Genomic DNA, 25,820 nt, shown 5'->3' with positions numbered 1-25,820 from the left:
CTACTTTTATAGCCTCGCTACTGTATATAGCCTGTCTTTTTTACTGTTGTTTTATTTCTTTACTTCCCTATTGTTCACCTAATACCTTTTTTGCACTATTGGTTAGAGCCTGTAAGTAAGCATTTCACTGTAAGGTCTACCTACACCTGTTGTATTCGGCGCACGTGACAAATAAACTTTGATTTGATATAGGCCTAGAAACATCTGACCCTGGATCAGAGATTAGGTACTCCTTTACCAACTCCTTACAACTGCAGCAGCCCAGTAGTCCACATCGACTAATCTATCCACATGGTATGATTCTGCCTGATTTAGGTGGTATGTCATCAAGAGTCACAAAACAACACGTTCGTTCAAAAATAGGTTTCTCATGACAGTCACTGCCTTTTGCTTCTTTTCCACTTTGAGCAAAGGGCAGTTTGATGAAATAAATAAAACTGCCTGTAGCCTACTTACCAAAACTTTTAATGAAGATAACCACTGTAGCTGGACATGAATAATGAAAAGCTTTTTCTCTCTCTGCCCTTTATTTGGTGATTTGCTTTAAAGGGTGTGATATAGTGGAGGGTTGTTCCATTGACCTGTAATCACACAGGGGATGGGACAGAAGACATCTAATAACCAATTTCATTATAATCACTTAAGCCCGCCGCCCTTCGTCCCACTCAATCACAGGGGTTGCCAAGGCGATCCCTGCCAGGATGCGGCTAGGAGTAGGCCTAGATGGTGGAGAAAATAATTGGAAATAGTGGAAATAATTACTTGAATGGACCATCATAGAATATTGACTTGAATGGGGATTCCCATTCTAGTAATTCTAGTTCTATGGCGAAGGCGACCAAAGTGGAGCCCTAATTCCATTTCCAAGGCTCCATTTCGGCTTGCTCTTCTCTCCATCTACAATAATTACTTCTCTGCCCTTGGGTGAAGCACTTTACCTTTCTCTCTCCTCCTCTCCCTCCCTCTCGCCACAGTGATAATCAGCCATGAGAAGCAGAGACGGAAATGTCTTCCCTGGCATTGAAGTGTCAAGCTGCAGAATGAATGATTATATCCCACCACCTCCTAACCACCATAATCATCTTAGTGTCATTGAGACTATTATCTGCTCTGTGATATTGATGTTAAAAGTTATCCAGGGACAGGCCATACTGTAACTGGAATATTTGGGATATTGATGCAATTCAACATTCCTTAAATAGTGTTTTTCCTACGTAGAAGCCCCTACAAGGACACTCCCGTCATATTACTGGTTTGCAATTTGCTGGCTGATATTGTAAGATACTAAGCTAACATGTACTTCCTGAAGTATGTACTGTATGTGTGGCTAATGGATATTGTAGTTCTGGAAGGATGGCTAAGACACTGTTTTTCCATCAATATTTCCACATGACTGATTTCCTCTTGAGAGTTCAGCGGTGTTTAGTGTCCAGTGATTGACTCATAAAGAATGAATAGTATGCCTGAGGAGGTTAAACGACCTGTATATAAATGTATAGTTATCCTCCCTACAGCCAAGCACAAGGGGCAAGCTGATGATGTTAACCTTTGTGTATTTTCATCCATAGAATTAACTTATTAATGTTATATACAGTATAGAGTACAGGCCATATACATGTACAGTATGTATCCATAATAGCCTACATATAGGCTGTTATGTTCAGTAGTTTTAAATAGTGTTACAGAATATTTGAATGCAACATTAGCATTGTTGCTTTTGCAGTAGGCCCCTATACAATATTTACCTCCCACTGACTTTAGCTTGAATTTCAAAGTATTTCCTTAGGATTCTATAGGATTCATTCGCTCTTCTAATACATTGATCCAAGCCACCATTTTCTTCATGTCTTCACTTTACTTCCTCTTAACTCCTCCCTCCTTCCTCCTCAGGTGCTATCCCTGGGCGCAGATGTGCTTCCCGAGTACAAGCTCCAGGTGCCGCGCATGGACAAGTTAACCATCCTCCACTACAGCCCCTTCAAAGCGGTGTGGGACTGGCTCATCCTGCTGCTGGTCATCTACACGGCCATCTTCACGCCCTACTCCGCCGCCTTCCTCCTCAACGACCTAGAGGAGCAGAAGAGGAGGGAGTGCGGCTACTCGTGCTCGCCGCTCAACGTGGTCGACCTCATGGTGGACATCATGTTCATCGTGGACATATTGATCAACTTCAGGACAACCTATGTGAATCTCAACGAGGAGGTGGTCAGCCACCCGGCGAAGATAGCCATCCACTATTTCAAGGGCTGGTTCCTCATCGACATGGTGGCTGCCATCCCCTTTGATTTGCTCATCTTCGGCTCGGGATCGGATGAAGTAAGGGAAAACGCTTAGACTCTTTTTACACCACTAAGCCAAGCTGAAACTGAGTCAAACCGAGCTGTACTGTGCTGTGTTGGCCTGGTTACATATCCACCATAGTTATGGGAACAGTACTTGAAAGAGCCATTTGCGTCGGCCTAATCGAGTGAATCAGGCATTAGTCACTTAGCTGCTTACTCACAGACACGTGTCACTAGGCCTCTGGTCCAAGTCGTGATGACATGGTGCTCCTGTAGTTTTTCCCCTCATTCTCTGAAATGTTTGAATTAAAGTCGCTTAGTCACTTACTCACAGGCACACGTCAGACAACCTCAGGGTCCTCGTCGCCATGACGCCTCTCGTTTTCACATCTGATTGGGTCTCAGTCTGTAGCTATGGCAGATTGCCTCGGGCGTCCTAAAACTGTTGAATGGCGTCTGCCTCTCAAATAGCTATGAGTGCTAAATTGCAGTTTGTTGTTGGTTTGTCTGTGTTGCTTTTGGCTCCCATCAGGTGGAACAGTAGCTTTCCAAGTTCTCAACTCTAGAAAAGGAGAGAGGGAAAGACAGAGCAAGAAAGATGCAGGTTAAAAGAGCGATTGTTGGACTGCACTGAGAGGGAGAGATGTGTTCCTGCGTATGAGAGGGACAGAGGAAGAGAGAGGGACGATTTATCTACTCTGATTACACCCACAGGATGTCAATATCTCAGCCGAGCAGCGACTGCTAAGTGTGTCCCTTGCTGGCACGTCACAGAGCGGGACAGAACAGGGTACATGATGTTCCAGAAAAAAAGTTGTCTCCTGCAAAATGATGACAAGTGAGCATGTGTAGGGAGCAGTGGTGTGTCAGAGCAGTGATTTGTCGAGTCATTATTTACCGTCAGGTGTCTTGTACCAGAGAATTACCCTCAGTCTGGGTTTGTCAGTGAATGGCAGGAAGTGGAAGAGGAACAGACAGACGAGTGGTGCCATGCCACAGCTTGTGTCCATGTAATATAGTGTTTCTCACTTTTCAGGAAATAAGCAGCAGAGGCTACATTTTATGATAACACATGCAGGTTTTAAGTCCTGCAGCAACAACCAATTAAGAAAATTGACGTCCAAATTGAATTTGTTGATAATTAGAACGAGGTGTGTCAGTGCTGGGCTGAAACAAAAGCCTGCATACCCAGACAGTAGTTTTCCAGGGCACAGATTTGTGCCCGAGTTGAGCGCGCGTAAATGCAACGTAATTCCCTTTTTATGGGCTTTTCTCTCTATGCGTAGTTTTACTTTAAATTTAAACATGAGAATAGCATGCTATTCACCCACTATTTGTTTGAGGTGGAGCTAGAATAAAAGGAGGCGCGTCTACAGATTCTGATCTTTACCTAATTCCCTCATAATTCCACCAGCCTTTACGTGAGAGGAAACCATAAATAAGGTCTAGCGAATTTACCGGTTCCAAATTGAAATTGTACTGATAGAAATAATACCGTTCTCCATGCACTGTAGAGCTAGGTAAATGAGTAATCCGTTTGGAGAAGGGGGATCATAAATACACATAGCAATTGTTTTAGATGATTTTTCCGTATGATCCCTGCACACGAATGTGAAACCAGCCGTATGGAAGCAAACTGAAAATCATATTAACGTGGAATGTATATGTTTTTTTCACAATGAAATAGGATGTAAATAGCTGTGCCGTTATTCAGAATTGTTATTGTGTGTCCTCATAATTTGCATGGATGAAATTTGGAGACCCAAGCTATAGGCTTCTGCAGGGCTGGACCTGCCGAGTTGATGCATGCGCTTTCTAATGTTTTGATTATATGCCCAGGCTTTTCTCTGTTTTATTTTCCAGTTTGTATCATGATAAATATTAGCCACTATCAGGAGCCGCAGTCAGTAATACCCATATGGATTTATTTTTGCATCATTCATTTTCTTGAGGGTCGCTAGCATTAGTGGATCATATCTGGGTAACGGTGTGCAATAATTTGGGACATGTAGCCTATTTGAATCCTTATGGAACTCAGACCACACGTAGCAGGTTAAACCTGGGGCCTGGCCCACGGTTCACGGCGCTTCATACACTTCCATGATTAGTGAGAATTAGGGTATATTTATACACAAAAAGTAACCCCTTTTTCCTTCTTCCAATATTTCATGGATTGAACTTGAATATGACAGCTTTCAGGATGAATAAAACCACTGTATTTTTAATTCATCAATATCCAGAATTTAGTGCGTAGACTCTCCCCCAAAAAATGTATGATTCATACATACTTTCCTAACCCTAAAATGTGACGAAATAATCTACACGAGTATTTTTAAATCTAGTTGGTGCTGAAACAATATGCATAGATGGCTTTCTTTCATTGATCCCCATATTCTGAACACGTTCTCTTAATGTATTCTATTGAGTCTGTTGACAATTGTAATTAAAACCTTATTTAAAGAGATAAATGTACTGAAAACCCCATTGAATGAAAACTCCACGAGAAAATATGTTGGGCAGCAAGTGGGAGGGGTTTTCAGCGGTTGAATTAAATTTATACAGAGTGTGCAAGGTAGCCACACCTGCAGAGCGTGTTACGCAACTAAATAAGGTACATCTGTATACCAAATACTGATGAGTGCCGAGGAAAGGCGTGCATGATTGGCTATGAAAAGCCAACTGACATTTACTCCTGAGGTGCTGACCTGTTGCACCACTGTGATTATTATTATTTGACCCTGCTGGACATCTATGAACATTTGAACATCTTGGCCATGTTCTGTTACAATCTCTTCCCAGTACAGCCAGAAGAGGACTGGCCAACCCTCATAGCCTGGTTCCTCTATAGGTTTCTTCCTAGGTTCTGGCCTTTCTAGGGAGTTTTTCCAAGCCACCGTGCTTCTACACCTGCATTGCTTGCTGTTTGGGGTTTTAGGCTGGGTTTCTGTACAGCACTTTGTGACATCAGCAGATGTAAGAAGGGCTTTATAAATACATTTGATTGATTGATTGCGTAGGAAAGGCATAAATTCCTAAATCGGGATCGGGCCCCAGGAGCGTTGTTAGAAAACCCTGTTGTAGCCAGTAGTCTATGGGATTATGTCTTCTATTTCAGACAGTGGTTGAACACAAGCCATCACGTGCTGTCTGCCTATCAGGGGTTGTGTAGAGAGGGACAGGCCAACACAGATGACTAGCAAACCCCATCCCCAGATTTACCATCAGGGTTGTTAGGGAGAACCTTTAGTTCTCCACTCTTCAACTCACAAGCACTGCAGACTTAAGCAAGTATTTTAGTCAACCATACACTAATATAGCCTACTAAAGCACCCCTTTTTGCACACAAACCCTTCAGTCACTCTGCACATCTGACATTCCAGTCAAGATCAACAGTTAGGACAAATTCTAAAAACCTGGAAAGAATTTGATTGATTTAGGATATGCCCCGTCTGTCTGAGACTGATTTCTCTTCCCGGTTGAGAAGTACACTCTTAGAAAAAAGGGTTCTTCGGCTGTCTCCATAGGAGAGCCCTTTTTGGTTCCAGGGTTCTACATGGAACCAAAAAGGGTTCTACCTGGAGCCAAAAAGTGTTCTTCAAAGCGTTCTCCTTAGGGGACTGTAATGAACACGATGGGAGACAGAGAGCTGGTTTCAAGTGCAGGGCACAGCAGGTGTTTATTGTAAAGGACCACAGGAGGAGGCAGGTAACTGGGTCCAGGGGCAGGCAGAAGGTCATACACAGGGGGTCCAAATAGGCAACAGTACAGACAGGAAAAAGGCTAATAACGTCGTCCGGGAGATCAGGCAATAGGTTGATAACAGGAAATGCGATAGGCTAAAGTACAGGCAGGAAATGGGCAAAAGGCATCATTAGTGAGGCAGGCAAACACTATCATACACAGGAGGACTACGTTACGGGAAACCCAGCGCTCCAAATAGAAGTGTGTCACAAAACAAACAATACCTCACAATGATGGGCTGCAAAGAACTGAACTAAATAGTGTGTGATAATGACATACAGGTGTGTGAACAGGTGATCAGAATTCAGGTGATTGGGATCTGGAGAGTGAGCTGCGTTCAGGGGATCTACGTGTTTGAGAGTGTGAGTTGGAAGCAGACGTTACAAGGACAGCCAAAGAACCCTTTTAGGTTCTAGATAACACCTTTTTTTCTAAGAGTAAAGGAGACAAAAGCTGCTGTAAATGATTGCAGCGATTTGGGCAGATGGGCCGGGCGGTTTGTAATGGAGCTTTCAGAGCCTCAGCAGTAGCAGCTGTGTCCCTCACCAGAACATATTTACCTGTGACAGAGTCGAGTCAGTGTTGCGCCATAAATCAGACCAGCTTCTATGAGACAAGGAACCATAGTCACTGTCAAATTGAGTCTCATGTGTAAACGCGAGAAGCACCCTGTAAATAAATGTGTACAGGTGCAGAGAGCTGACTGACTGTAGAGGACGAGAAACAGTAGTAGTAATGACTTCCCTCAGGATATTACTATAATCGTCAGTCCTGATGAGACGAGGAACAAACTATTAGCGTTTCCCTAAGACTCACTTATGCTGTTTGCAGACTGTGCGACACTAATAAATCAGCTCTTATCTCATGGCAGGCCGTGGTCGTTTTTTTTTTTTTTTTTTGTCACCGTGTTAATTTAGCTGGGCAGGAACCGAGATGAAGAGATGCCAGGATTAAGGCTGTTTAAATGAAACTGAACATAAGGAGGGGTGGGAGGACAGGAGAGGCGTGGTGTTTGCTTTCATGCCGCCTGGCTGGAAGACTTCAACGGTCTCTGTCAAAAGCGCAGTTATTTTAGATTTTTTTTTTATTGTTCTTTAAAAACATGTTTTTTTTTTCTGCAATCCTCTTAGTATCAGTATGTAGGTATAAACCCCCCTCACCCCTTATTCCTCCTAACAACATTTTTGAATGACGGAAATATGTTATATTTCTGTTATTGCCACTGCTCTCTGCTGGTGTAGACAGCAGTCTATTTTTTGCAGAGTTCCCTTCCATTGACACGCTGTCATGTTCAGTGATTTAGAAACTGGAATTAGAAACTGGATCGTGGTCATTTAGCCAAGCTTGATTGTAACAGTACTATCTTAACCCTAACTCCTAACCTTTGATCTGACCTTAAAGTTACCCCTAATAACAACAAATTGCTTCCTGTTTGTGGTGCATCCAATTAACAAATAACTTGCCTGCACTGTACTGCAACACTCAAACCCCCAGCCAATCACAGCTCTGTTTATTTCTATATCTCCTCAGACCACAACTCTGATTGGGCTGCTGAAGACCGCCCGGTTGCTCCGACTAGTTCGCGTGGCCCGTAAGCTGGACCGATATTCAGAGTACGGCGCCGCCGTCCTTATGCTCCTCATGTGCATCTTCGCCCTCATTGCCCATTGGCTGGCCTGCATCTGGTACGCCATCGGTAATGTGGAGAAGCCCTATCTGGAGCACAAGATTGGCTGGCTGGATAACCTGGGCGTGTCCATTGGAAAGAGGTACTAGGCAAGCTAAAATATACTGAATTACTGAATATCGTAACATGTACCATGGACTTGTGCCTCAATGTACCGCAATACTATTTACTGTATCACATGACTCTTTAATAACGATGCAGTTAAATGATCGGAAAGAACTTCATGATTTGTTAATTAAACTAAGAAATATTGGTACAAAATCAGATGTATTTCTTTTTTTTATACTTTCCCCATAATGATGTTGGGATAATACTGTATAAAAAATACAGTGAAATGTATCGAACCAGGAACTGAGTGTACCGTCTCACCCTCTAGGTACAACTACAGTGACCCCAGCTCTGGCCCGTCCATCAAGGACAAATACGTCACGGCCCTCTATTTTACCTTCAGTAGCCTGACCAGCGTGGGCTTTGGCAACGTCTCCCCCAACACCAACTCCGAGAAGATCTTCTCCATCTGTGTCATGCTGATTGGCTGTGAGTGTTTAGACTGTACCAGGACTGAAAACAGAACAAACAAATGAACACGTTATACATATTACTACAATGAATCACTATTACTTGTAAAGCCAAGTAGTACTACTCCGTAAGTTATTGTACTACTATATTCCTAGCTACTGATTAATGAAGGGAAATTAGAATATTGCGAACAGTGATGACGACATGATGATCACCTGTCTGGTGGGATTCTCCCTCTCGCAGCCCTAATGTACGCCAGTATCTTTGGTAATGTGTCGGCTATCATCCAGCGGTTGTACTCCGGTACGGCGCGGTACCACCTGCAGATGCTCCGGGTCAAAGAATTCATCCGCTTCCACCAGATCCCCAACCCACTGAGGCAACGCCTGGAGGAGTACTTCCAACACGCCTGGAACTACACCAACGGCATCGACATGAATATGGTGCGAATGGGGGGAGTGTGTGGGGGTTGTGTTCGGAGGAGGGTGGGGGTGTAGGGGGTTGGGAGGCTGTGTGTGTGCGTGTTTGTGTGTGTGTGTATGTGAGGCTAATAAGTCTTCCAAGTGAGACTTTAGCAAAAAAAATCTCATATTGGGACATAATGTTATTCTTATGGTGGGATAAGGGAATGCATAATGGTTATTTCTCAGATGAATGATTCAGATTGCTGCTGTTCTTCAATAGGTTTTTAATGCTCAGCCCCACAGTTTGACGATGGGGTTATGTTACTGCATTGCTGTGTTTCCCCTACAGTACTTAGCTTCTCGGTGAAGCTGTTCAATGTTTTTTCTGACCTTAAACAACCCTGCCTCCAAGACGGTTCTTACCATTAACATATAGCCTAGTGTGTTCCCTTAGCGACATGGTTTTATGACATTGTTATGATCTTGATTAGGATTCTGAACTCTAGAATGAAAGCCATGGATACTGTATGTAAACCGGCTTTTCCCCTGGTGATGTTAACTGTACTTATTTAAATGTGTCTTTTCCTTGTCTGCCTCATGTCAAATGGAATGACTTCATCACTCTGGTAAGAGCAGGAGGTACTGTGTTCAAAGAAACATGTTGTTTTCAAAAATGGCATAGTGTAGTAAATCGTAGACCAAGACGAAAATCAAAGAATAAATGTATTAAAATCCATCACTTCGTCTTTATAGTCTAGAAAAAAGCATGTTAATTTGAAGGTATGCTCCCCAGTTACTTTTAAATACTGTAGCCCTCTCTAGATCATGCCATGTACACTGAATATAGAAAACATTAAGAACACCTTCCTAATATTGAGTTGCACCCCCTTTTGCCCTCAGAACAGCCTCAATTCATCAGGACAAGGACTCTACAAGGTGTCGAAAGCGTTCCACAGGGATGCTGGCCCATGTTGACTCCAATGCTTCACATAGTTGTGTCAAGTTGGCTGGATGTCCTTTGGGTGGTGGACTATTCTTGATACACACAGGAAATTGTTGAGCGTGAAAAACCCAGCAGTGTTACAGTTCTTGTCACACTCAAACCGGTGCGCCTGGTACCTACTACAATATCCCGTTCAAAGGCGCTTAAATATTTTGTGTTGCCCATTCACCCTCTGAATGGCACACATACACAATCCATGTCTCAATTGTCTCAAGGCTTAAAAATCCTTCTTTAACCTGTCTCCTCCCCTTCATCTACACTGATTGAAGTGGATTTAACATGTGACATCAATAAGGGATCATAGCTTTCACCTGGAAAGAGAATGTGTCATGGAAAGAGCAGGTGTTCTTAATGTTTTGTACACTCAGTGTATATACTGACTTCCCCATTGCATGCCAGCCAGTAGTATAACCCTCAGTGCTTCTAGCAGCCCATATTGTCCATCACAGATTGACTTGCATGTGGCTTGCCACAAGGTCACCGTTTGCATGAAATCTGTGTATTCAAACACAATCACATAATTTTATATGGCAGTTACCAGGCTGTGAATACTGCCAATGAGAGAGGCACAGGCAGCCTGGCACTGCCAGGTTTCCCTCCATGTGGGAGGCTTGGCACACATGTCCAGTGATATTGCACCTGCACTTGCCAAATGTTGTTCAATCTCTCCTTTCCAAAATCTTCTGCTATGATTTTTTTCCGACAACTATTGAAAAATAGCCTCTCTTTTTCAAGAAATGTAGATTTGTCCAGATTAGTTTTTTGTTAATAAGGTCATTGTTTTGTATGTGATATAGAGTAAGAATGGTTTATTGTTTCATTTTCCCCTTTTGTGTGTTTGAAGCCTTCCCTTGCCCTTTGGTCCCCTGTGATGTCACAGTTCAAGATTTGATCCTCTGTTTACAGTCATCTCATGACCTTTAACATTTGACCCTGTGTGGTGTTCAGTCCCAGGAAAATGACTTGCTTTCCAATTGAGGGCATTATTGTCACTGAATCCGTTATGTGAAATTTTTTCCAGTGAAACTATTTGCATTTAAGCATGTAGTAATTTAAATAGTTAAAATACTTGTGTCACTCTGATCCTTAAACTCTAAATGACATTACAGGTTAATTCAATTTTGAGGTAAGTATTTTATTTATTCATTTTATAATGAATCTGAATCACAGACACTAATGATACCCCACTAAGATAGAAAGCTACCTCATAAGCACACTTGTGCTAATCATTTTTTTATCAAAGGGAAGGCGTGTTTCCATGTTTGTTTCCATGTTTTCCTAGTTTGTTGTGTCTTGTATAGCAGTGTTGGATATCCATCTGTTTACCCCCACCTGCTAGTACTCTGATTAAAAACTATGGAAAGATGCCATAAAAATACCGCCTCAAACAGTCACATATGACAACGCAGTATTTCGATTTTGAGAAGAAGACCAAAACACAATTGGCAATTGTATCAACCCACTCTGGATTCCAAACCAAATCTGACTCGCAAACTCAAACCAAACCCACACCCAAAGACGCCTCGATTTAGTTTGACAGCACATCTCTGATAACACCACAAACACTTCCGTCCCAGTCCTATCTGACCATTCTCCTATTGCTGTGGCTGTTTTCACGCCCCCAGGTCCTAAAGGGTTTCCCAGAGTGTCTCCAGGCTGATATCTGCCTCCACCTCAACGCGAGTCTGCTCCAGGGCTGCAAGGCATTCCAAGGGGCTACTAAGGGCTGCCTGAGGGCCCTGGCCATGAGGTTCAAGACCACCCACTCCCCACCGGGCGACACACTAGTCCACTGTGGAGACGTACTTACTGCCCTCTACTTCTTGTCCCGGGGGTCCATCGAAATCCTCAAGGATGACGTCGTGGTGGCCATTTTGGGTATGCGCTACTCAAATGTTGACGTTGTTTATTGTTTCACATTGTTTATTAATATTGTCTTTATTTAACCTGGTAGGTTATTGAATACACATTCTCTTTTACAATAACAACCAGATGAAAGGTTGCAATTAAAACCAAGTTTCATTGTAAACTCCACTTGACACTTCAGGGGTATTTTGTGCTTTGTAAAAAAGTCCCGAACAAAAATATACGCGAGACACTAGTCACTGCAACAATGACTTGTCTTTTTATTCATGTCGGGCTGTGGGAGATGTGCTGTTCTCCAGTAAATTGACATCCTGAAGAAATGGTTACCTATGGCTGTGTGAATACTTCATTACAGGATGATCACACTACTCAAACACCTCTAACGATTTCCTTCTGCCTGAAGGTCAGCTTAATCAGGCTGTTTGGAAGAAAAACAATCTTAGAACAGCAGCACCGAAGGCACGCTTTCAAAGACTGTTTTTGTCTCTAAACAGTTCAAGCGGTACTGGAAATGAATAGTAACACAGTACAGTTCAGGTGTCCCAGTGCTGCACTTCTCATCAAAGTATGTGTATGTGTCTCTTGCCTCTCTGTGTGTGTCTGTATATCCTCTGTGTGCTGTTTATAAGAGGCTAGTCTCGCTCTTCTGCAATGCCTGGGTGACCAGGTGACATCTCTTATGAGCACAGATTCTCATGGCTCCCTCCAAGAACACACTGTGATAGACAATAGCGCTGTATAGGAGGGTTTTATAGCTGGGAGAAGAGAGAGAGCGGTAGAGGATAAAGGAGAGAGCGATAGAGGGGAAGATAAAGAGTGGGGGGAGAGATGGGGAGAGAGTAGAGATGGAGAGAGATGGGAGCGTAGGGTGGTTTATTGGATCATGTATTATGCTATCTAATTGCCAGCTGAGGGTGATGGAGTGTTGGTGGTGTTAGCAGTCGCTGCTCGCAGGAGATATTGACGTCCCTGGGATGTAATCAGAGTAAATCTCCCCTTCATCTCTCCTTCCTTCTTTCCCCTCTCCTTTAAATCTCTCTCTCTCTGTCTCTCTCTCTCTCTCTCTCTCTCTCTCTCGGCGTCAGCCCAGCGCCAAGCAAGTGTTACAGGCTAAGCATTGTATAAACTGCTCATTTTTCACTCAGCCAATGAGCTTCAGCAAAACGCAGCGACACAAAAGGGTCATGGGAAGACGGCGGTCGTGTTCCCCTGCTCAGACATTGCTGATGCATGCCAGATCTTACAACTCCTGGATAAGTATTTTGAGCATCAGCTGACCACATCATACAGTATGTTATAGCAATCTGGTGCCTGACGTTACAGTTGATGACATGGCAGGCAACCATTGGTTGATGCATGCAACGTCTGAGCAGGGGAAAACCACAGGTGTGTTGAAAGAGATGGGTTAATAAGGACTCAGCACGTTCACCAACGGTAAAGTCACACAAACACTTATTGCTCTACTTATCGCAGTCACGTATTTCTTTGCAAATTCTATTGTGAACTAGTAATTGCAATTATTGTGTAATCAAAAGAGAGCAATAAACAATGAATTGTATCTGTAAAATAGATGCGAGCTTTTTAAGTTAAAATGGTGAAGTGACCAGAGGAAAGACTAGGTGCTTGTCCTTACTCTCACCTTAGCGCCTGTCCAGGTTTGGACAAAGCCGTATTCATTTGACCGTGGAGATCTAGGCCAAGAGCCAGGGCATGCTGTGGGGGACGGACACACACACACACACACACACACACACACACACACACACACACACACACACACACACACACACACACACACACACACACACACACACACACACACACACACACACACACACACATATCTCTGGAGGTGACAGGACAGGCTATCACTGCCATACCAACACTGTAAACTGACAGGTCTGCGCATAGGGAAGTCAGGCGTAAAATAATATAACTGAGCCTCTTGGTCGTTCCAGGTCACCCCTATAGACATTCACACTGCCTCCCTGTTGTCCTATAGTCAGCCCTATAGACATTCACACTGCCTCCCTGTTGTCCTATAGTCAGCCCTATAGACATTCACACTGCCTCCCTGTTGTCCTATAGTCAGCCCTATAGACATTCACACTGCCTCCCTGTTGTCCTATAGTCAGCCCTATAGACATTCACACTGCCTCCCTGTTGTCCTATAGTCAGCCCTATAGACATTCACACTGCCTCCCCTGTTGTCGTATAGTCAGCCCTATAGACATTCACACTGCCTCCCTGTTGTCCTATAGTCAGCCCTATAGACATTCACACTGCCTCCCTGTTGTCCTATAGTCAGCCCTATAGACATTCACACTGCCTCCCTGTTGTCCTATAGTCAGCCCTATAGACATTCACACTGCCTCCCTGTTGTCCTATAGTCAGCCCTATAGACATTCACACTGCCTCCCTGTTGTCCTATAAGGAAATTACATAACCTTAACTGTGAATTTGGAAATTATTCAGACGCCTTCACTATTTCTACATTTTGTTACATTACAGCCTTATTCTAAAATGGATGAAATCGTTTTTTACGTCATCAATCTACAAAATACCCCATAACGACAAAGTATAAACAGGTTCTTCGAAATTTTTGCTCATGTATTTAAAATGTAAAAAAACTGAAACATGTCACGCGTGCTCCCTCTCCGACCTCTAGGTCACCAGGCTGCTTGTTATTGCTCACACCTGTCATGCTCATCAGCGCCTAATGACAATCACCTGGACTCCACCACCTCCTTGATTACCTGCCCTATATATGTCACTCCCTTTGGTTTCTTCCCCAGGCGTTATTGTTCCTGTTTCAGTTGCATGTCTGTGCGTTGTTTGTGTTTCTTGTTTTGAATTGTTTCATTTATTGATTAAATGATTCACTACCTGAACTTGCGCCCCGACCCCCAGCTCACACGTTACAAAACATCACATTTACGTAAGTATTCAGACCCTTTACTCAGTACTTTGTTGAAGCCCCTTTGGCAGCGATTACAGCCTCGAGTCTTCTTGGGTATGACGCTACAAGCTTGGCACACCTGTATTTGGGGAGTTTCTCCCATTCTTCTCTGCAGATCCTCTCAAGCTCTATCAGGTTGGATGGGGAGCATCGCTGCACAGCTATTTTCATGTCTCTCCAGAAATGTTCGATCGGGTTCAAGTCCTGGTAACTCAAGGACATTCAGAGACTTGTCCCGAAAGCCACTCCTGCATTGTCTCTGCTGTGTGCTTAGGTTTGTTGTCCTGTTGGAAGGTGAATCTTCGCCCCAGTCTGAGGTCCTGAGCACTCTGGACCAGGTTTTCATCAAGGATCTCTCTGTACTTTGCTCCATTCATCTTTCCCTCGATCCTGACTAGTCTCCTAGTCCCTGCCACTGAAAAACATCCCCACAATATGATATTGCCACCACCATGCTTCACCGTAGGGATGGTATTGGCCAGATGATGAGCGGTGCCTGGTTTCCTCCAGACTTGACGCTTGGTATTCAGGCCAAAGAGTTCAATCTTGGTTTCCCCAGGCCAGAGAATCTTGTTTCTCATTGTCTGAGAGTCCTTTAGATGCCTTTTGGCAAACTCCAAGCAGGCTGTCATGTGCCTTTTACTGAGGAGTGGCTTCTGTCTGGTCACTCTACCTTAAAGCCCTGATTGGTGGAGTGCTGCAGAGATGTTCTCCCATCTCCACAGAGGATCTCTGGAGCTCTGTCAGAGTGACCATCGGGTTCTTGATCACTTCCCCGACCAAGGCCCTTTTCCCCGATTGCTCAGTTTGGCCAGGCGGCCAGCTCTAGGAAGAGTCTTGGTGGTTCCAAACTTCTTCCATTTAAGAATGAGGGAGGCCACTGTGTTCTTGGGCACTTTCAATGTTGCAGAAATGTTTTGGTACCCTTCCCCAGATCTGTGCCCTGGTCACAATCCTGTCTTGGAGCTCTACGGACAATTCCTTCAACCTCATGGCTTGGTTTTTACTCTGACATGCACTGTCAACTGTGGGACCTTATATAGACAGGTTTGTGCCTTTCCAAATCATGTCCAAACAATTGAATTTACCACAGGTGGACTCCAAGTTGTAGAAACATCTCAAAGATGATCAATAGAAACAGGATGCACCTGAGCTCGATTTCACATCTAATAGCAAAGGGTCTGAATACTTATGTAAATAAGGCATTTCTGTTTTTTTATTTAATCCATTTGCTAAAATTTCTAAAAACCTGTTTTCGCTTTGTCATTATGGGGTATTGTGTATAGATTGATGTGATTAAAAAATATATATTTTAAAATAAGGCTGTAACGTAACAAAATGTGGAAAAGGGGTCTGAATAGTTTCCAAATGCACTGTTAGATGACCTCAAAAGACAGCTGAGCTGCAATATGGGGAAATACACCAGGTGGTTCAGCTGTTTGTGGGTCAAGGCATGTGTGTTATTATGTGCATGTTATATTTCACCATGTTTATCAAACCTTTATCGTTCTTTCTCTCCCTCTCTCACTTCCATTTACCTCTCCCCTTTATCTCTCCACCCACTCCCCCGCTCTCTTCCCTCCCTCTCCCTTTCATCTCTCTACCTCCCCTCCTCTCTCCCTCTCTCCTCCCTCCCTCTCTCTTCCAGGGAAGAATGACATCTTTGGGGAGATGATCCACTTGTACGCCAAGCCGGGGAAGGCCAACGCGGACGTGCGGGCGCTCAGCTACTGTGACCTCCACACCATCCAGAGGGAGGAGATCCTGGAGGTGCTTGACATGTACCCCGAGTTCGCCGACAACTTCCTCAGCAACCTGGAGCTGACCTTTAACCTCCGAGACGAGAGCGGCAAGGTAAATACAGACGGACGGACAGACAGACGCATATGGAAGGACAGAAGGATGGATGGATTGGTGGGTGGGTGGATGGATGGATGGACCATGTGACCGGTAGGCAGTACAGATACAATTTTAAGTGGTGTATTTTCTTGTATGCAGCCTCAGAATGCAGAGTCAGTCTACCCCTACCCCAGTAATTCTGATGGGGATGACATCAAATGCAGAAGAAGGCTCACTAACAAGAGGAAATCTTCCGCAGGTGAGTTGAGGTGGTTTTTATGACAACTCTTTTTCAAAACAGTTCATTTCAACTGAGTTTTATACAATATCATGCATTTTAATTATTTAGGAGACGCTCTTATCCAGAGCAATTAGGGTTAAGTACCTTGCTCAAGGGCACATCGAGAGAGAAAATTCCCCACCTAGTTTGCTCTGGGATTCGAACCAGCGACCTTTCAGTTACTGGCCCAACAGTTTCGTTGACAGTACGAAAAAAAAAAAAAAAAAAATAGGAAATGTATGCATTCACTACTGTAAGTCGCTCTGGATAAGAGCGTCTGCTAAATGACTAAAATGTAAATGTAAAAATGTTTTAACCGCTAGGATACCTGCCTTTATGGAAGTGTCTCCAAGTCTGAGAAGACTGTATTCCTACACAGGGAATAGTTTTCATTTGGCTTCTAAGAGCTCTGTAAGTTGGGAGGGATTGTTGCAATACACCACTCAACAGTTTGGTATCCATTCAAACTAATTAAATTGGTCACCATGGTTACGGGTTTTCAGAATACAGTTCCATCTTCTAAAATAAACCCCTCTCCCACCATGTCATGTTGACCTGTACTGTAGATTGTCCAAATGTGTTTTTGTCTAATTCAGACAGATTATACCACATTAAAAGTATGGCAATTAATGTTCTACATTTTCAGCCATATCATATCCTTCAATGCATGCCATTGGATGTTATCTCTCCTGTACTTACTATTTTCCTTCACATTTACTGACAGTTTCCCTCTCTGCTCACCTTCCCTCTGCTTCTGTAAAGGCAAAGTTGCAAGCACACAATGAAATATATAAAGTATATTTACGGCAGCAAGGCTCTGAGGCAGCAGCAGATCTGATGGGGACCGTTTAGAGCGCGACACCTTCCTATTGTTTGATCTGCCGAGCTGCTGCCTCCCAGAGGAGCTGTCTGTAACAAAGAACCCAGTGTTCCTCCAACACACACTCACACACGCATGCACGCACACACACACACAGACATGCATGGATGCACACACACGCATGCATGCATACCCACACGCACGTACAGACACACTCACCCTGATTGCCCTCCTCCTTCCCCACAGGGACCCAGATCAAAGAGACGTCGGTGTTCTGCGATGGTGGTGAGCGGGAGAGGCAGCTCTACCCCTCCTCCCAGGCTGTAGCCACCGTGGTGGAGGAGAATAGAGACTCAGAGGAGGAGAGGGAAGAAGAGGAGGAGGAGGAGGAGGGAGGGGAGGGGGAGGAGCAGAGGCCTCTGTGCTCGGGGGGGCAGGGTTACCCCTTGGTGAGGGACCACACCTTGGGACTTGGGCTGGGGGACGTTGTTCCGGACGCGTCGGGAGGAGGAGACAATGTGGAGAGGAACCAGTCTTATAAAGGTACAGTTAGAAGCTTCTAAAGATCCCTACAACAATGCTTTTAAATGCTAGGCCATTTTGGCTAGACCAAAAGCTGACACACCAATTCAAATGAGCTCCATACGCCTTAAAAGATCAAAATAACAAATTATATCTTGCAATAATGACCTGGTAAAATGTCCATACCAGAAACCTTCAGTGAGTGTATGGGTAGCATAGCACCGATGCCAGAGGGCCCAAAACAAGCAATGGTCACACGACAAGACGTCCTTTCAAGCCATTTTCTACAGAATATTGAGTAACTGTACTGTAATTAATTTGGATAAAGGAAATTACCCTGGAGCAGGATGTCACACATATTAAAAATCCAAACAAGGATTAGGGCTCATCGCCACGGCAACTACCATTATAAGAGGATTATTTATATCTGACAACCAACCAGGGTCATTGGTCTGGAAATGCAGGGTTTCGAACAAACTCTGTTAGATGTTTTCATTTACTGTATATATACTGTTATTCAGTGGTAGACAATGCATCAATGCTAATATTAAAGCAGAGTGCCTCGACTGACACAGTATCTATTGTTGTACTGTTCTAGCACAGTCATCTAAAACCAAGCAAAACAGGAGGTAAATGAGCTATGAAAATGGAATTCAGCTCCTGGGGCAAACATGGTCAGGAAAACCTCAGGCCCTACATGGTCAATCCTAGCACTGATCCCAGACCATTTTTTTCCCGGAGAGTAAGAAGAAGACAGAAGGAGTGGTGAGGCTGGCTTCTTACAGGGCATAGGTTAATTTAAGACCTGGTACTCTTACAAGTCCGTTGGAAAATCCTCTGTTTTATCCCTCGCCAATTTGCCACCAGATGCCAGCTCATTACCTTGTTGATGCCTGGTTGGCATTAGAGATGGCATGACCTATGGTGACCAGCTTGTGAAAGAGATCATGAGCTTAGCTTGTTTGTCTATGCTTTGTTTATCAGCCCTACACACCTACGACACACACACACACACACACACAGACACACACACTTTCTCTACTCCCCCAAACACGACTTTCACAAATAATTATCCCTAACATAACTACTTCCTTTGTAAAATCCTCAACTACTTTTTTAATATGTTTACATCAATGTGGTAAAAATGATTAAAACTGCCTTGATATGCACGTAGCCACTGTAACAATAACAATTGGCAAAATGAAATTCCACATTTCTATTCGCGTCTCCAGAGTATTGCGCTCCGTGATGAACATTCCTGTCAGCATGTGGTGATTTGAGAGTAATATGCTGTAATTCTGTTCTTAAGCGGATGATGATGATTCCTGGTTTGAGTAGGAGGCAGGTAGTGTTGCCCGCTGGATATTGATTCCTGTAATCACCCCAGCATGGAAGCAAAATAAATGGTAGCTTCTGTTCGTGACATCTTTCATTACTGTAAAAGCTATCTTCCAAGCATGATCAACTCAATCACTGAGTCTAGTGCAGTGCTTCGGTCACCACAGCCACAAATTCATAAACCCTGCCTACTTCTACAATTTCTCCACTTAAAATCTGATTTTAAACCTAACCTTGACCCTAACCACACTGCTAACCCTAATGCCTAACCCTAACCTTAAATTAAGACCAAAAAGAACATTTTTGTTTTCATGAATCTTTACGACATAGCCAGTGTTGACATTGTGGCTGAGGTTTCCAGTGGCAACCCAGTGTTTCTCTAGCCTTGCACTGGGTTAAGGTTAGAGTACATATTTGTTCTCGGCCAGCAGTAACACATCTACATATCTAGCCGTTGGTTAGTTGAATTGGTTGTTTTACTGCTGGGCTACAACAAACATGTGCAACCTTTTGGGGTACCCAAGGACTGGAATTTGAACCAACAAAGGTGCAGGTTTTACTTCTAGCCCTGCACTAACACACCTGCTTTAAGAATCAAGGGCTGGATGATTGTGGTATTTCTTTCTATATCAGGTTTGCTAGTGCTGGTCAAGAACAAAACGGTGCACCCCTGTGGGTCCACAGTACTAGGACTGAAGAACATTGTTGGCATTATAGCGATATAACACTGTGGTAGACATCTGTCAGGTGTGTTCTATTCCTATCAACACCCACTCAGTAGCTGTAAAAGACTAGACCAACTTTTTTGTGCCTGAGGGAGAAATGATTCTGGACACAGTGCTGCTATTACAGTTTCTAACAGCCAGGTAACAATGTGAGAGAGTGACTGATGCTATAACTGCTGGTTATACAGTGGGGCCCAATGTACCCATTGATCAATTAAATGGTAGCCTTTGACAGGACTGGTATGGATGAGGGATAGCTATCTAGTCAGTGTTGGTGGTTAGTACTCTGTACCTTCTCAAACCACTACGGTCACCAGACAATATTGTTGGCAAAGGATCATACCTAACTAAAAAAAGATTCAATGTTCTGTGGGAAATGATTGGTGCTGTGATTTAGTTGTGTGTATATATAATGGTATAGAAATGTGTTTGTGCATGTGTGTGTCTAGACCTGCGTGGGGAGGAGTGGGGGTGCGTGCGGCCCAGGGAGGTCCTGGAGGAGTCGGCCCAGGCCCAGGACTCCCGAAGTGGGGTCGGAGAGGAGGACAGTGAGCCGGACATCACCTACGGAGAGGTGGAGCAACGTCTGGACCTGCTGCAAGAGCACCTAAACAGGTGAAAGGGAGATGCGAAATTCTGATCGTAATTCGCCATTAAAAAAAAATTCAACTTTAACCAAGCCGTTCTGGCGGTAAACAGACTACACCATCTTCAAATAACCCTAGCCCAACTATAACTACATCCCACTGCACTATAGACTAGATACACAGCAAGGCTTTTCCAGTACAACGGCTATCAGAATACAACTGGGTTTACCGTACGCATCCACAGTCCACTGTGAATCATTGCTTGTAATGTAAGGCTCACTATATAACACAGAGAGTTGACTTCTGCATACGTTCTGCATGGAAGGGAACCAGCTGCTACAGACAGCAGACAGCATCGCCTATTTTTAGCTGACGCCCGTGAGACGCAATCACAACACAAAGACAGCAGACGTCACAGCAGAGTTTGGAGGGGAGGGTTGGGAGGTGGTGCGGGGCAACAGCAGACTGAGGGAGGGGTCACATCAGCCAAAAAGTGGGAGGAGGCCTCTCAGTCAGTCCGACTCGTTCTCTTTTTATTTCTCTCTCTCTCTCTGCCTCTCTCTCTCTCTCTCTCTCTCTCTCTCTCTCTCTCTCTCTCTCTCTCTCTCTCTCTATATATATATATATATATATATATATATATATATATATATATATATATATATATATATATATATATATATATGTTCCATCTATATATAGCCTATGGTCTCGTTCACTTTTTTTCTCTCTCTACTGTATCTTCCCTCCCCATATCCCTTCTTCCACTGGAAGTGACGGTTACAGACTGGCCACCTCAGGCTCTTTGCAGGCGTACGTCGCTCTCATTTCTCCTGCTTTAGGGAGGTAATGGGCAGACGCCTGGCCACTCAACAGACATGGCAGCCACACTACCCTGCCTCATCTAGCTGGAGCACGCCTGCCAGGGGTCTTGATCGGCTCCGATTGTCTTACAGCTCAACAGCAACTGTGACAAACACTGGCTTGTTCTCTGTCCGCAGTGCTCTGAAGGCAGTGTGGGTGTACCGTTGCTAGATACAGTACACAGGTCTGTGTGTTTGTCATTGGAAATAAATCCATTAAAGTGATATATTTCAATGTTAGCTTTTCGATACCTTGAAGGTGTTGTATGCAAAACTGGAGAAAAATCGAGGAATTATCATTCACAAAATAGAGAAGCGCACATAAAAATAAATTGTGATGACATTTTGTTTGGGGTGGAATGGTCTGAAACAGATAAAGATGTGCTATAGGACAGGTTTGCCGCCTTAGTGTCTTCTCTGAATTGTATGGGTTGGGGCTCCCTCTAGTGTTTGCATTGAGTATTACTGACTGCGCTCTCCCAATACAACCCCAGACACATGCATAAAACGAAACCTACAGTAGCTTAAGCTAATACATAGCTATTACACTAAGGACCTATTTTAAGGTGCTCAGACTTTTACATAAATCACGCATTGACGTCCGTGGCAGATTTATTTAAAAAATGTGAGTGACGCATGTGGATCGCAAGCTAGGGACCCACCCCTTACGCTGTCTCCCTGACTCTCCCCACCCACCATCCAGGCTGGAGTCCCAGATGACGTCAGACATCAAGGCCATCCTCCAGCTACTGCAAAGGCAGAGCACCGTGGTTCCCCCGGCCTACAGCATCGTCACCTCCAGCCCCAAGTACCAGAGGCCTGCCATCAGGGTGCAGCCTGTTTCTGCCATCAGGATCACAGAGCCTCAACACAGCCTCAACCCTGCTTCACCACTGGCTCAGGTATACTGAACCAGCCAAGTCTACACTAGCCCTCAGAGCTATATACTGTGTTATGCATAATGGCTCTGTATATACTGGCTAGGCACATTACACTCCCCTGTCTATATACTGGTCTATAGGTGCATTATCACTGTCTGTTCTGTATACTGACGGATGGTTACATTATCACTATGTGTGTATTGGACACTACAGAAGTCAATATCCCTGCCTGAAGTTGTTTGTTCTCAGTTTGCTGACCAGCCTGGTCTCAGAGCAAAATGTATTATATTTGACTAAAATCCATGTCATCCATTTAGTTTGATATGTTACTTTATGTTAGGGTACATTACATTGACTAGACATAACATAGTAAACGTAAATTAGCATGATATGTTACATTTGGTACGGACAGTAAATTACTTAAGACAACAACGAAAAGAACGTCTAGCAACCTAAATATTGCGTATTCAAACCTCATCACGGACAACTTTAGTATTTTAAATAATTAGCAACTCTTTACTACTTTTTAGCGACTTTGCCACTAATTAGCATGTTCACTAACCCTTCCCCTAACCCTATAACCTAACTCCTAACCCGAACCTTAACCCCTAACCTAACGTAGCATATCATACTAAAGCAGTCAAACATAATATATCATACTAAACGGGTCAAATGCAATCAAGACGTAGGATACTATACGTCATGCAATTATTTTATTGTACGACCGTTATTACATTGGTCGGCCAATGTCATGTAACCTAACGTAAAGTAACATATCATACTAAATGTAGTGGCACAGATTTTTTTTGAAAATAATACATTTTGCTCTGAGACCAGGTTGTGCTTACTGCTTCACAGAATCCTGACATGGAGAAGCCTCTGAACAAATCCAAAGAATCCATGTCAGGCCAGGGTCCCACGGAAATGCCCCCGGAAGAGGACCTCAGGGCGGGACTGCTAGAGAAGGACACAGAGCCCAGACACATACAAAACAAAATTGACTCTCCGGAGAAACAACAACCTAGAGCCCTCTTCCACTCCGCCAGACAAGCCTCACTCCCCGACGCATCACCTGAAAATTCAGAAACGTCAGGACTCCCCAGGCCGGTATCCGACCCAGGGCTTCTGGGAAAGTAGGCCCTTTCGCCTGCCTGCGCCCCTCTTTCTCACTACAGAAAACTAGGGCTTCTCTCAAAGTTTGACTCAGGGTCTTAGAAGGAGACTGTATATGCAAGGAATACTGTCGACTTTCTTCCACTCCTTTTCTAATATTTTCTGCCGGTCTCTGATTTAGATGTGTTATAAAGTACATTTATACAGTGGTATTTATACTGTATATTACTAATATCTGTAATTATCTACCATGTACATATTTCAGATGTAACACTGCCAGCAAAACAAAGGCACCTAACATGCTTGCTCTTCCAAGAAAGAAAAGTGCATGTTTTGGAAGTGTTTTCTGTTGCATGTTCAAAACATAACACATCTCATGCACTGCACAGTCATGGTGTGAGGTCGGCATGCTTTCAGAGTAATGAGTATCCGTTATATAATTATTCCCAATCGATGGGGACAAAGCCAGTTGAAACTCTGTTTCCAAGGCATTTTCAATCTGAAAATAAGTGTGCAGTTTAAAACTCATCCCGTTAATGACCTTATCAAACAGACTCCATGTAATGTATTTGGCTAATTAACAATCTCCATGTCCGACATAATATATAATAATATTTCATCATATATTGTGCCTAAGTACCTACCGTCCACATGTCTTTCAAAAAGCCGTCTGATCATAAGAGACAAAGAACCACTATGTAAAATGCATCTTCTATTAGATTACAAATACACAGATATGCAAATGAGTATGATTTAAATGGTTGTGAAAGCTCTTATAAAAAGTATCCCTTACACTGCTAAAGTATTCCTGGGAGAGATTATTTGTAATCACTTTGCACCACAAGTCTTTTTCATGGGGCCATGAAAGCAGTAATGATAGCATTAAAACATTCATTTACACACATGAATAATATACATATTTGATTAAATCTAGAAATGAACACAGGTAGAATCCCAAAAGTCAAAATGGTCTTTAAAACGTGTATGGCATGAACTAAAACAGAAACTAAAGGACTATAATTCAAGTTCTGTATTCTTGTAAAAAAAAAAAATGCAAATGGTCTCTGCTATATATTTGAATTTGCAAAAAGGGATACTTATCCACTTGAAATAGCTACTTTCCTCCCTGAATCACTGAATATGTTTTACTATTGAAAATATTGTCCAAAAATAATTTGATGGGAGGTTTTTTGTTGTTGTATTGTATTAAAAATTATGTATTACTGTAACCACACACACAGAGGCATGAACAGGGTGGACTAACGATTCGTTTTCAGATATGTAATCGATGTGCAGGATCATTTCTCTCTTGAAAGGGCCAGCACTTAACGAAATGCATATCACTGTATAAAAGGAGTTGTAACGCATCATTAACTGTTCAGATGTAGAAAACCACAATGATTAGCAACTCTCTAAAGGTGAATTGCTCAGATATCTTTTTTGAATTGTAATAAGAGGAATCAGGCCAAATTCTTTCATTTTCCTAACGAGTTATTGAGTAGTTACGTGTAACCAATTATGTAAAGGTACAGTAGACATAGCAGTATGACTTCATCATACAAACATCCTCGGAAATGAACTACAACATTGTAGTCAGTCACTATTGTCTATTGCCAATCATGCAAAGGAAGAGCCAATAGCAGTTTGACAGATTTGATTGTTGTTGTCTATAAGCAGGAAGTCAACCCGCTGAGTCTACCTTTAATCAATACCTTTCATAAGTACTGTACCCCACAATCTTTATAAGCTTAAATTCTTCTTTCCATGCATGTTTAGGGGCTTCCATTTATATTCCAAGAAAACTGATTTTATTACTGTTTCTAGCCAAGTGACAAAATCAATGCTGACGGTGTCAGAAACCGACAACGTAGAGTTTCAGGCCGAGCTAGCAGCTTAGTCCTCGTTAGCCTTAGCTTTACTATCCTATATTAGCCTTCACAAATGTCCTAAACACATTTATTCAGCTGAATAATATGCATTCAATTCAGCAATGTAAATGTATTGAATATGGACGGATTCTGCATGTTGCAAATTAAGTCATTTTAGTTATGACTTATTTTACACAAACATAGTCAGATGTGTGGTGTTGCATGGATCAACATCATCTGGCAATTTGTTTTAACAGATCATGTGATTTATCATGAAGGGGAGTGTTGGTGTTATAAAATGATAAACAATGGTAATAAATACTCAATGTTTCTATAAGAGAATTTTCCATAATTTTTAAGTGTTTTGGTTCAATTGTGTATCAGCCCAAGAAGTGACAGATACAATATGAAGAACACATATCACGCTCCCATATGTAGCAATCAACATATATACTAATAACTTCGTAGTCAGGCCAAATGGAATCTAGGGAAGTCATTCATTGGGAATGCTATGCATGTTTTG

General features: G+C 43.1%; 1 protein-coding gene across 5 annotated transcripts in view; it reads left to right on the top strand.

Annotated features, from left to right (window-relative positions):
* The window catches only part of LOC106575297 (potassium voltage-gated channel subfamily H member 7), an 84,090-nt gene extending 58,456 nt beyond the window's left edge, over positions 1–25,634 (top strand). For 4 of the 5 annotated variants that reach the window (XM_045698902.1, XM_045698900.1, XM_014151739.2 and 1 more), the window contains 11 exons: positions 1,891–2,316; positions 7,554–7,792; positions 8,087–8,247; positions 8,473–8,672; positions 11,262–11,514; positions 16,110–16,315; positions 16,460–16,559; positions 17,647–17,943; positions 20,435–20,600; positions 22,139–22,337; positions 23,175–25,634. In XM_045698902.1, coding sequence (XP_045554858.1) covers positions 1,891–2,316; positions 7,554–7,792; positions 8,087–8,247; positions 8,473–8,672; positions 11,262–11,514; positions 16,110–16,315; positions 16,460–16,559; positions 17,647–17,943; positions 20,435–20,600; positions 22,139–22,337; positions 23,175–23,453 — 2,526 coding nt within the window. In that variant the 3' untranslated portion in view covers positions 23,454–25,634. The remainder of the gene's footprint in view (positions 1–1,890; positions 2,317–7,553; positions 7,793–8,086; positions 8,248–8,472; positions 8,673–11,261; positions 11,515–16,109; positions 16,316–16,459; positions 16,560–17,646; positions 17,944–20,434; positions 20,601–22,138; positions 22,338–23,174) is intronic. The other variant, XM_014151737.2, reaches the window with a different exon arrangement.
* The last annotated feature ends 186 nt before the right edge of the window (positions 25,635–25,820 follow it).

This window comes from Salmo salar, chromosome ssa17 (assembly GCF_905237065.1).
Source record: "Salmo salar chromosome ssa17, Ssal_v3.1, whole genome shotgun sequence".
NCBI lineage: Eukaryota > Metazoa > Chordata > Actinopteri > Salmoniformes > Salmonidae > Salmo > Salmo salar.
Note: the sequence above shows the minus strand (reverse complement) of the source record. Positions and strands in the feature narration are given on the sequence as shown.